The 11,959-nt window shown below is 35.1% G+C and overlaps 2 protein-coding genes across 2 annotated transcripts; one reads left to right on the forward strand and one right to left on the reverse strand.

The window, feature by feature from the left end:
* Positions 1–8,251: 8,251 nt before the first annotated feature.
* On the reverse strand, positions 8,252–9,214 carry LOC103716159 (probable calcium-binding protein CML41). Its single transcript, XM_008804046.4, has one exon. It carries the CDS (start codon positions 8,989–8,991, stop codon positions 8,443–8,445), a length of 549 nt encoding a protein of 182 aa, XP_008802268.1. The 5' UTR covers positions 8,992–9,214; the 3' UTR covers positions 8,252–8,442.
* A 1,620-nt stretch (positions 9,215–10,834) lies between these two features.
* Positions 10,835–11,959, forward strand: LOC103716135 (probable calcium-binding protein CML41). Its single transcript, XM_008804013.4, has one exon. The coding sequence runs from the start codon at positions 10,995–10,997 to the stop codon at positions 11,736–11,738; it is 744 nt and encodes a 247-aa protein (XP_008802235.3). The 5' UTR covers positions 10,835–10,994; the 3' UTR covers positions 11,739–11,959.

The raw sequence follows: 11,959 nt of genomic DNA on the forward strand, positions 1-11,959 counted from the left end.
TTTACTCATACCCTCCCCACCCGTGGGCCGGCTCGGTTACCCGATCCGACCCTCTGTGTGAGTACGTCACACCTGGCACCACCTAGGCTACCAGTCGAACAGTAGCGCTTCCAGACCCCGTGTCCAGGCGTGGGGCATCCGGTCCCCAAATTTAATCGACGCCCGCGCGTTTCGAACCTGGAACCACTTGGTTGGAAGCAAACGCCCCGTTCCAACTGGGCTACCACCTTGATGGCAGAATTCTTTTACTTCTCCGAGAGAAAAATTTTCTCTCATGTTTATGTTTTCCAAAAAATCTCATATTCATAATTTTGTCACTAAAAATAGTTTATTTTAGAGACTATTAAATTATTGCACCAATGTCCCATAACTTCTTGTCACAATACTTTTATAAATTCACTTGTAGTGTGTGCCCTATTGAATTATTGCACCCCATAACTTCTTGCCGTGCGCGCGCATATATATATATATATATATATATATATATATATATATATATATATATATATATATATATATATATATATATATATATACATGTACATGTACATGTACATATGTACATGTACATGTACATGTACATATGTACATGTACATGTACATGTACATATGTACATGTACATGTACATGTACATATGTACATGTACATGTATATATATATATATATGTACATGTACATGTATATATATATATATATGTACATGTACATGTAGATATATATATGTACATGTACATGTATATATGTACATGTACATGTATATATGTACATGTATATATATATATGTACATGTACATGTATATATATATATGTACATGTATATATGTATATATATGTACATGTATATATGTATATATATGTACATGTATATATGTACATGTACATGTATATATGTACATGTACATATATATATGTATATGTATATATAGATATGTATATACGTATATGTACATAGATATGTATATACGTATATGTACATATATATATATATATGTATATGTACATATATATATATATATGTATACATATGTATATATATGTATATATATGTATATGTATATATATGTATATATATATTATATATATATTTTATATATATATATATGTATATGTATATGTATATGTAAATGTATATGTATATATGTATATGTATATATATGTATATATATATGTATATGTATATGTATATATATATGTATATGTATATGTATATGTATATGTATATGTATATGTATATGTATATATATGTATATGTATATGTATATGTATATGTATATATATATGTATATATATATATATGTATGTATATATATATATATATATATATATATATATATATATATATATATATATATATATATATATATATGTATGTATATATATATATATATGTATATATATATATATATATGTATATATATATATATATATATATATATATATATATATATATGTATATATATATATATATGTATATATATATATATATATATACGTACATATTTATGTACACATGCATGCATACATACATATACATATGCATACATACATACATATACATATACAGATATATACATATATATATACATACATATGCATACATATATACACATACATATACATACATACATATATACATATATACATACACACACTTTTATATATATATATATATATATGGACGGTTCAGTTATAATGTAAAAGCGTTCATTCAAAGATAGAGGCATAATGGTCCAAAGGTCACCCAAACAGGATGTTTTTCTATAAAAATAATAACAACAATGATAATGGTTTATATTCCAAATAGAAAATGGTGAGATTATTCTATTATGGTCTCAGAATCATGGGTTCACAACATAGAAACAATTTTTTCGCATACAAAGATAAGATTGCGTATATTTGATTCTTCTCGTACTATGTAATGACAAAAGCCTTGTATATTGAGCTACTATTTTTTTTTAATCTAGCTCTAAGTCTCATGTGCAAATAATGTTTCACAACAGACAAGCAGTTGGAATAACATGCGCTTCTAAAAGGGTGAGAAAAATTTGATTTAGCATTTGATATATGAGGGGGTAATTAGAAATGTAAAGTTTGCAAGGAGTCATGATAAATTAGCATTTGATATTCTAAGGTGTATTGTATAAACTTATATTGTAAATATACCATGTTTTGAAGTCGTAGAGGGTGGGTAGTGGTAGATGGTGAGGTGGCGGCGGCAGATTTGACCCTGCAGCGAATTATAGAGTTTTAATTGGGCATGCATAGGATAATTGTGCATATGGATGGGAGAGAGATTAGGTTGTAAGTCTCACAAATTATGATGTGATTTATGATCTGGTATTGGAGGTGGGCATGAATAGGACTTTAGATTGGTGGAGCAAAGGGAGGACCACCTAACAACTCCCTAGCCCTTGGCGTGTATAAATTGTCACCCTTCGATTTAAAATCGGATGGTGATAAAAATAACCTACAACGCTACAACTCATTTGGATCACTCTATGTAAGTTGGAGAAGAGAACTATTGGAAAGAAAAGGAAAAAAATACCCTGAAAAAATATATTTGCAAGGACATGGTAAAAAAGTTTTTTTTTTTTTTTCAGGTTTTGAGGGGAAGAGAGACCCATGCACATCATAGTTACCTAGATCTAGATTTTTGGGAACGCACCATCAAAGAATCAAAACTAATTATCCTATTGGACATTCAAAAGTATATTAGAGGATATGATTATCAATTAGATTATTATTGCTCTGAAAAGAACACAATCAACTTAAAAAAGAGTCAGATTAAATGAGTAATATTGAAAGGAGGGCAGTGGTAAGGAACCAATGTAGCTTGCCAATTCCTGGGATCCTCACTCTATGGCAGCCTTCCACTTTTTCACAAAGCATTTTTCTAAAAGTAGATGATGTAGCACCTAATGTGACTCCTACAAAGAGTACTCGTGATGGTGATCGATTGGATTTAGGAGGATAGAATGAGGGGGGATGACAACCCCTTGCTTCGCGATCTTCGACAGATGGTGGAGGGTTGTAGCATCTTCCGAGCTGTGCACGTGTACCGGAAAGCGAATGGAGCCGTCGATTGAGTCGCCGCCTATGCTGCCCAACACTTAGGAGAGGTTCATTGGACAGACTAGGGGGTTGTTCCCCCAGTTTTGAGTCATTGTCTTTTTCTTGATTCTATTAGTTACATCTATGCCAGAGTAGCGTGAGCAACCATTGTACCAAAAAAAAAGAAAAAAAAAGAGAAAAGAAAAGAAAAGACTACTTGGTATAAAACTATAAGTAAAAGGTAATAAAGCAATAGAAAATAAAGAGAAAGAAAACACAAGAGAGCATGAGATACAAATGGCTCTTTTATTTTTTCTTGCTTTTCTCCTCCCGATACAAGACTACATATCATCTATTTATAGGCCAAAGGAGAAAGATCAAAGGCCATAAATCAAAGACCATAAATACATTAATTCATCATTAATGATGAAATTGAAGGGTTATGAGAAGTTGAATAGTCATGGATGAATTCAGATGAATATCCATCTAGAGATGAAGATGAAAAGATATGATTTTATAACACTACTGATATTGTTTGTTGCATGGGCTAATCTATTTAAGGCTTTTGTGGTAAGCCTTCTTATGACCCCTTTAGTTTGGAATCATGCATGAGACTTTGGTTAAAGATAGGAACCACCTTATTACGTGGCATGAGTTTTGAATGAGGCTATATCTTCTAATGAGTGCATGAAAATTTCTCTGTGGATATTTAGTCTCCCTTCAGATTGGTCCCATTCATGTATGTGTGACGGAAATAAATACTTCCCTGTCATGGATAGATGCACCAATGGGCGTTTTGGATGAGTATTCCAATATCTATTTGAAAAGTCTGTGGAAGAATATGTGTAAGATAGCTTTATATGTTGGCTATAGTTGAATCTAATGGGGTCAAAATATGACTGATTTGAGATCTAGATCTTTTCTAGGAAAAATTTTAGAACATGTCAAAAAATGTTGATCAATTCTTAGCTTATTATACCTTCTTCTAAGTTAGGAATGCAATTGAGATAAGTAGACTAGGACTTGCTAATATGGACACTATAGGATCGTACAATTTGATTCAAAACAAATCCTTCTAGTCTTATAAAAAGTAATTCAACATGTTGAATTTGACCATTCAATTATACGCATGCAGTATTCTTGAATTTGGCCATTCAGAATTTTTGTACTACATATGTGTTTGACTAGAGAGAGAGATTTTAGTTTCATTTTACATGGACTAAAGGGTTGTTGTCTCTATCGTAAGCCATAGACTAGCACGAATTCTCTATAGTGTATGGATTGCACCGTAGATTGTTATACTGCACCCAATGGCTGCTATCAGAAGATAGATCGCTATCATACAAGATGATTTTACATGCCATACATGATGTGTTGCTATTGATAATTGTTCATCTTCTAATAGCAGCCACTTATTGTGATACGACACTATGCGGTGCAAATCGTGTACTGCGATCTGGGTCCTTTTATATGCTAAAGATTTATCTCCACCCTACCCTCTCCATCCCTAAAATTATCATACCACCCAAAAACAAAGTCTTTGTCTTCAACAAAACAAAGGTTTATTTCCACTAAATTGTACCTGCCTTCCATAAACTATGTCCAAAATCAAAGCAACTTGTTTGGTTAAATTTGAGTTCTGGGTCTAAATTCTAGGATCAAAACCAATTCATATTCCTTATGAGTTACATTGCAGTTGAACTTGATGCGACAATTTTTTGTGTTAGTTGAAGAACATTAAAATGAAAGTAAATGAATCACTCTTGTTTTGGTCAAATTGATCTGAGTAGTTGATAACCTGTAGAGCCTAGAAGCTCCCGCTTTATGTGACATTAGCACTCTGTTATGTCAATATCTCAACTTCATAATCCCAAAGCTCTAAGGTTTTTTTGGATCCACCCTAAGCTTCAGTATTTTCAAAAAATTAGAAAACTGCCTCTTCCTATTTTTTGCAGTTTTATCCACCCTATTCATCTCTGTTCCACATTAATAGGTGGAGAACAAGTGTCACATTCTAGTATCTATTTCTATCAACATAAAAGCTTAAAATTTCTTCTAAGAACAAGGTAATACAATTTAAATTTTTCTAACACTTCATTCCATTAAATTTGTCTTTGCAAGGTAAACAATTTTCTTAGGTGTTTGGAACTCAAGAAACCTGTTTTGGTCGCTATCACCACTATTAGACTCAAACCAAATTGACAATATTTTCTTTGTCAAAACTTACTTTCATTGTTCATTTTGGAGGTCAAATGCAAATGAAGTTCAAATATTCTGTCCTGATGCTGACCTAGCTAGAAAACTATATTTGAAAACTGAGTCCATAGGTGAATTTTTTTTCCTCCCCCCTCTATTTCAGTGTTCGCATCTATGCTGAACATTGCCAAATTATAATCTCTTCTTGTTATATGAAGTAACAAAGCTCATCACATAGGCAAAAAATGAGCCCCAGGTTGAAGAAATGTGCCTGGTTGAGCGCAAGATGGAGAATATGATACAAGAACTCAGTGGAGCCTAGAAAATAGACAAGATGCATTGGCTACTAAATACAAGAACATATTGACTAGCTAGGTGCTTTATTGGATCTATGCATGCAAATTGTACACAATAATTCGACATACGACCAAAATGTAATGTGGCAAATATTCATATATCATATACTAATATGATAAAATAGTCTAGGAAAATACTATTTGAGAATTGTAATTGGGACACAACCTTTTATTATCATAAAAAACTATATAAATTGGCAATTCAATTGTAAGACTTATATAATAAGTGAACAAAAATATATCTATCACAACCAACAACCTCACCCAAAAAGGCTAGGAGGAAGAGACTGTTTGGATTTCTTGGTACTGTATAGGTACCCAAGACCTATGTAGTTTATGGCCGATGTGAGACTAAAACACACCAGCACGGATCCTTGCAATATCTATAGCAAACTAAGCCTTTTTCTTTTGTTTCACTTTTCTTTATTTTGATCCCCTGTTTCTTGAATTTTGGCTTAACCCTGATCGAATTGTTGAATGAATTTGTGTTAAGATGCTCGAAGCGTATGAAGGTCTTTGATGTATATATGGATAATGTGTATACTGTCTCCCAAGCAAAATTGTTAATAGCCTTGAGGAGCAAGAAGAGGAGCAAAAAATATGCCACTTGTGGGGCATACAAAGGAAGTTACATTTGGGCACCACATATATCCAGCCATCTATGGTGTTACATTTTAAGTTGTTTGATTTATATAGAAGTATATGGACGAGGTGACGTGATGGGTTCACATATACATCTCATATAGAACTTTTTCAGATGGAAACACAAGATGGATGGCACATGATTCCCATACTTGCATTCTTAAGATGTCACAGTCTTATGGTTCATACACCCATTTCACCCAACAACATCTTTTTAGACATGAAAGACATGTGGGCTCCATGTATTGGTTGGCTAAATGTTCTATATTTATAAATAATAACATATAATAAGTAAAAAAATAAAAAAAAGATAATTCTTGAAGAAAAATAATACCTCAAGAATATGTGAGGTTAGGGACACGGATGTGGAGAAAAAAAAAAAAAATCTTGCAATCTCTTAATGCCACTCTCAAGATAACTTTAACATGGATATATTGTCTAGCAAGTAACTTATACAATAAAATAATATGATATTATTATATGAGAAGGCAATCAATAAAATATTAGCCGAAATTGTAATAGAACCCCCCTGTAACAAAATAATAGAAATTTGCAAAGCCTTGAAACTAAACCACCTCAAAAAAATCCAAATCAAGAAAATCATAAACTAAACTAGTTCAAGTAAAACTGTAATTTTACATATGCCGGTAATATTATATAACAGATTTGGGAGAATGTTTATGGGAGGACTCTTATATAAGTGATAGCTTTTTATTTCTTAATAAATTTGAAAACTATATTTTATTGGATTTTTAGGAAAAAAACTCACTCTCAAAAAGATGAGATATATTCTAAAATTCTCGAGAATGGATTGATTTCAATTCCTTATTACTTCTTCTCCTCTCGGGGAGAGAAAATCCATCAATTTTGTAGCTTGCACAAAGCACTTGTCAATACCTACTATTGTTGGCGCCATGAATCAAATTTTTGAGTTACTAAAACATGTTTGATGCTCGATAGACCAACTTGCTTGGAACGTCATCTTTTCACCATCTATATCAACCTTGATTATCAGCAGTAGATTTAGACTACTAGCCGTCTATTTCTAACCCTGTCTCAACTAAAATAAATATTAGCAAAATGCATGGCTTTTACCTTTGTGCTTACAAGTTTTATATTTTTTTATGGAAATTAAAATAAATAGGGAGAGAACATGTCTCAGCTCCCATATCCTAATGAAGGGTTTATGCTAAATTCGAGGACATAATGCATCAATGGAATGGCATGCAAGATAAAAAATATCCTCGGCACAACGTTTAATGCTACAAGGCTGCAACCAAACCATGAAAGGTCTCACACTCCAAGTAATTCAGATTGTACATGGTGTTATTTCAAAGGCCTATCATGTTTACTGCTTGTGCTGTCATCTGATTAGTGTTACATTTTAGACTGTAACTTGGATGATCTTTTCTTTTCAAATGGTTAAAAAGGATAGTAAATGTTTTTATCCTTTGTTGGATTGCTACTTATGCATGGACATATAGACTAGATGGACCAACAACCTCTTGCAGGCACATTAATTTCAAATAATTAAAGAGGTGTCATCTATCTAATTAACTTTTCTTATTGTTTTTAGTTAGTTATTTGCTTTTAAATTAGTTATGGGAGGCATGGCATGTCAAGGTCAAGATCATTATTTTTTACATACTGTTCACACAAATATCCAAGAAAGTAGAGAGACAATAACAGACGGCAAAAGCTTCGGATATATAGAATTTGAAGTTTGTTTTTTTAATAGTAGAATAAACAGTCCTGCTCCTATGGCAAACCAATTTTTGTTTGTGGTCAAAAAAAAAAAAAAAATCCACCAATCTTTTATGTGATAAATAAAATTCTCTTAACTGGACCAGTTGGCCAGGAGGGACCCTCCAAAGGACATATTATTGGGTATACATTCATATTTCATAGGAAGTTCCAGGACTTGTCTCGGAACTACTCGCTCTTGGTCAGTGCAGATAGCTGAAAGCTCAAGTAAATTCCCAGCTAGTCCACAAATAATTCAAAGTAATTCAAAAGGATCATTTAAATCTAAAATAGACTTAACCGATAAAGAACAATAGATATCTACATTGATATCATCCAAAACTAAACTAAAACTAAAAGGCAATTTTGCACTAAAGCAACATATATGCTAATTATAAGAACTTGAGCACAATTACGTTGAAAAAAACGCACTCACAATGAACTCAAGTAACATCAAGTCATCATGCGATGGAACTCATGGTAATCGAGGACCCCATTCCCATCAAGATCATAAGCCTTTATCATACCGGCACACTCCTCACTAGACCTCACGTCCCCTAAACGGCTCAGCACCCTCTGCAGTCCTTTGGGTGTAATGCACCCTGACCCCTTCTCCAACTCAAACATCTCAAATGCCTTCCTCAAATCCTCATCCCCTCCATCATTATCTCTCTCCATTAGCCTAACAAAGTCATAATAGTCCATTAGCCCATCGCCATCCGAGTCGAAATCTTCGATCACCCGCTTGGCCTCGTCAGGGTTCACATCCTCCCCGGCCCATGCAAGGAAGGCGGTTAGCTCGTCACTTGATATTTTACCATCATCGTCTACGTCGAAGTGTCGGAATGCATCATGGAACCCCTTGGCCCAACCAGGATGGGGGGATGGTGGAGGTGTCGACAGGCCGGAGTTGGTGCGGTGGAGGCGATGGAGGCTCAGCTTGAAGGCCTTCTTGGAGAGCCATTTGGATGGTTTGGAATGGCTCGAATTAGTAGCATCCATTGGTGAATGGTGTATGTGTTATAGTGTATGATCAAGGTGAGTGGAGGTCAGCCGCATATATATATATAGAAAAGGGAAGTAGGCTAACTTTGGAAAGGAGTGAAGGGAGGTGCAGAGAAGGAGCTTGAAGGGTTGCGTGGGAATGGTGGAATGGGAGGAGGAAATTGCATGGGTACTTCCACAGAAATCAGCTTTTTTGGGTGGTAGAAGTTGCAAAGAATTCAGAGTGGGTTGGGTGCGATTCTAGTGATAGATAAGGATAAGACCACTAGGGTTGGATGGGAGTGTTTGTGGACGTTAAGAAAGTTTAAGGGAGCACGACTGAAGGATTTGTCTTTGTTCTGGTGTTATTAATTTTGTTAGGTTATTTTGGAGTACCAAATGTCATGAAGGTTGGGTAGGCGAGGGTAGTTTGAACTGAGATGTTTGGTTGGGATATCTTGACCTTGAAAAGGAGAGGATGAGTTGGAGGCTGACAAATTTGTTAAGATACCTCCTATCGGAAAGGAAATAAGAGTTAGAATACTAATTTCTCAATGAAAAAAAGAAATGGTGCATTTTAGTCGATGGCTCAAACATTCCATCAACTTTGATGATATACTTACAAAAATTTATAAAACATTTTAGGATAAACTAAAGAAATATATTGTATATATATGCCTATGGCGATATCTAAATTAAGGATGAACATGTGGTATGAGGATTTCCAAATATTGATTTATTTTTTTTTTATTCCAAAAACTAAAAACATAATTATCATTTATTATATATTGATTTAAACCGATGAACAGTAGTTTTATGTATAGCAAGACCCATTACGATCCCGTCTCTCTCTGGTATGTAACATAATTAAATGGTATTGCATATTCATAATTCATCCTAATTAACGTGTCCTGACCTTGTGTATGACAAATTAAATTACCGAACTTTCTTTGATAACATATACATATATAGTTTGAGAACCCATGTTATAAGTGAATCTGTGCATGTTAGCTAAAAAATGTTCCATCCTACTTGGCTTGGGGAAGCTAAGTCATTCATTCAGAAAAATTATTAAATAGACCAGATCCATCATAGATCTAGGGTGAAGCCACCCTAGGTTGATGTATTTCATCGCTAAAATTATTAGATGGATTCATTTCCCTCTAGATCCATGGTGGATCTGTCCATCAAATAATTTTCCATTCTGAAGTCCGTGGAGCTCTTCTTGTTAGTAACGTGAAGGACATATGCGGTGTGAAATACCGGCTTTCTTCTGCACCTTTCATCCCTGCTATTTTCCCTGCATGCAATAGCTATCAGAGAGTACCTCAGGCATTCTTCCATCATATGGGTGTAGCCTAGCTTCATTGCACAGCAGAAACATTATTTCTGGGACAAGACAATGAGAACACTACATGGTAAACATAAACATAAACATCACTATTCATTAAAGACAAATCTTGAAGTCCCACATGCATCAAGTTTGGCCTTGCACTGAAATTAAATTTACATTATTGCGAGTAAAAGGCATTCAATTATTTCGAGTCATAGAAAATTCCAACTGCTTGCGTATGTTCCGGATTATGATAGGCCCAACAAGAATCTTAGTAATTGCAATCACTTTATGGATGTAGGCTCAAGTTACACAATCCATGGACCATAGTAATCTGCCACATAACTGAACTACATTCAGAAGGATCGATGTACGCTCAAGTTTCCTGCAACTAGAATTGTAGAGGATCTGCACTCAGAAAGAAAATTCAGGCAAATATATATATATATATATATATATATATATATATATATATAGCTCTGACAGTAAATTGAGTCACTCCCTATAACTATCTCTACAGTGAGCTTCAAACAGGATTTTTATACCCTTTCTTTCAGATGTGACTCAGGACTCCATGATTGAGCCAAAGGACTTTTCATTGGCCTATAAAACTGGTCCCACCTGATAAGTGCACTTGGCTAGATTGCTGGTAGTCTCTCCCACTCAAACGCTAGTGAAGGAAGCTCCCATGCACCTTCCTCTCTTTAATTCCCAGGTAACCTCCGCGCACCTTCTTTGCCATCTCGTCATGCCTAACTCATCTCCTAATTCAGCCCACTGCTCTATAAATGTACACACTCAAGCATCCGATTCTATATGTACAAAAAAACTAAAAACCCTTCATCTCTACCATCTCATTTTCCTTCTTCAACCAAGCATGGCTACAAGCTCTAGTTTCTCTAAGCCATCCAAATGGTTCTATGGCAACATCTTCAAGCTAACCCTCCACCGCCGTCGCCGCTCTAAGCCTAGCTTGCCAACCCCTCCTATGTCTCCTCATAGCTCTACTAGTCACCAGGCCGATGACTTTTATGAAGCGTTCCACCGCTTTGATGCAAATGGCGATGGCAAGATATCGATCGACGAGCTGAGGTCCTTCTTTGCATCAGCTGGGGAGGACATGACGTTGGAAGAGGCTGAGAGGGCCATTAGGGGCCTCGACTCGGATGGCGATGGCCTGATGGACTATGGGGATTTTGCGAGGCTGATGGAAAGGGATGGCAGTGGAGGAGAGGAGGATTTGAGAAAGGCGTTTGAGATGTTTGAGGTGGGGACGGGGTCAGGGTGCATCACACCTGAGGGGCTGCAGAGGGTGTTGAGCCGTTTAGGGGACGTGATGTCTAACGAGGAGTGTGCGGCCATGATAAGGGCTTATGATCTGGATGGGAATGGTGTGCTCGACTACCATGAGTTCCATTGCATGATGACTTAGTGATATGTGGATGAGTGTGTGTATATATTATAAATTTGCGACGCATTTGGCATTTGATATGGTCATAAAGTTTGCAAGAAATTACTGTCTGAAGTCATGTACATATAGCTAAGAATACTGGTTTGCCATGGGGTGGCTCCTCTTTGAGTGTATGTCGCATATTTCTATCAGCTGTGCAATTTTTTCCTCACAAGCAATATATTGGGATGGTTGATTTTAAA

The sequence above is a fragment of the Phoenix dactylifera genome, chromosome 9 (assembly GCF_009389715.1).
Source record: "Phoenix dactylifera cultivar Barhee BC4 chromosome 9, palm_55x_up_171113_PBpolish2nd_filt_p, whole genome shotgun sequence".
NCBI classification, from domain to species: Eukaryota; Viridiplantae; Streptophyta; class Magnoliopsida; order Arecales; family Arecaceae; genus Phoenix; species Phoenix dactylifera.

Bases quoted from the DNA above. Each gene is read 5' to 3' on its own strand.
- LOC103716159 (XM_008804046.4), bottom strand. From the start codon at position 8,991: ATGGATGCTACTAATTCGAGCCATTCCAAACCATCCAAATGGCTCTCC.
- LOC103716135 (XM_008804013.4), top strand. From the start codon at position 10,995: ATGCACCTTCCTCTCTTTAATTCCCAGGTAACCTCCGCGCACCTTCTT.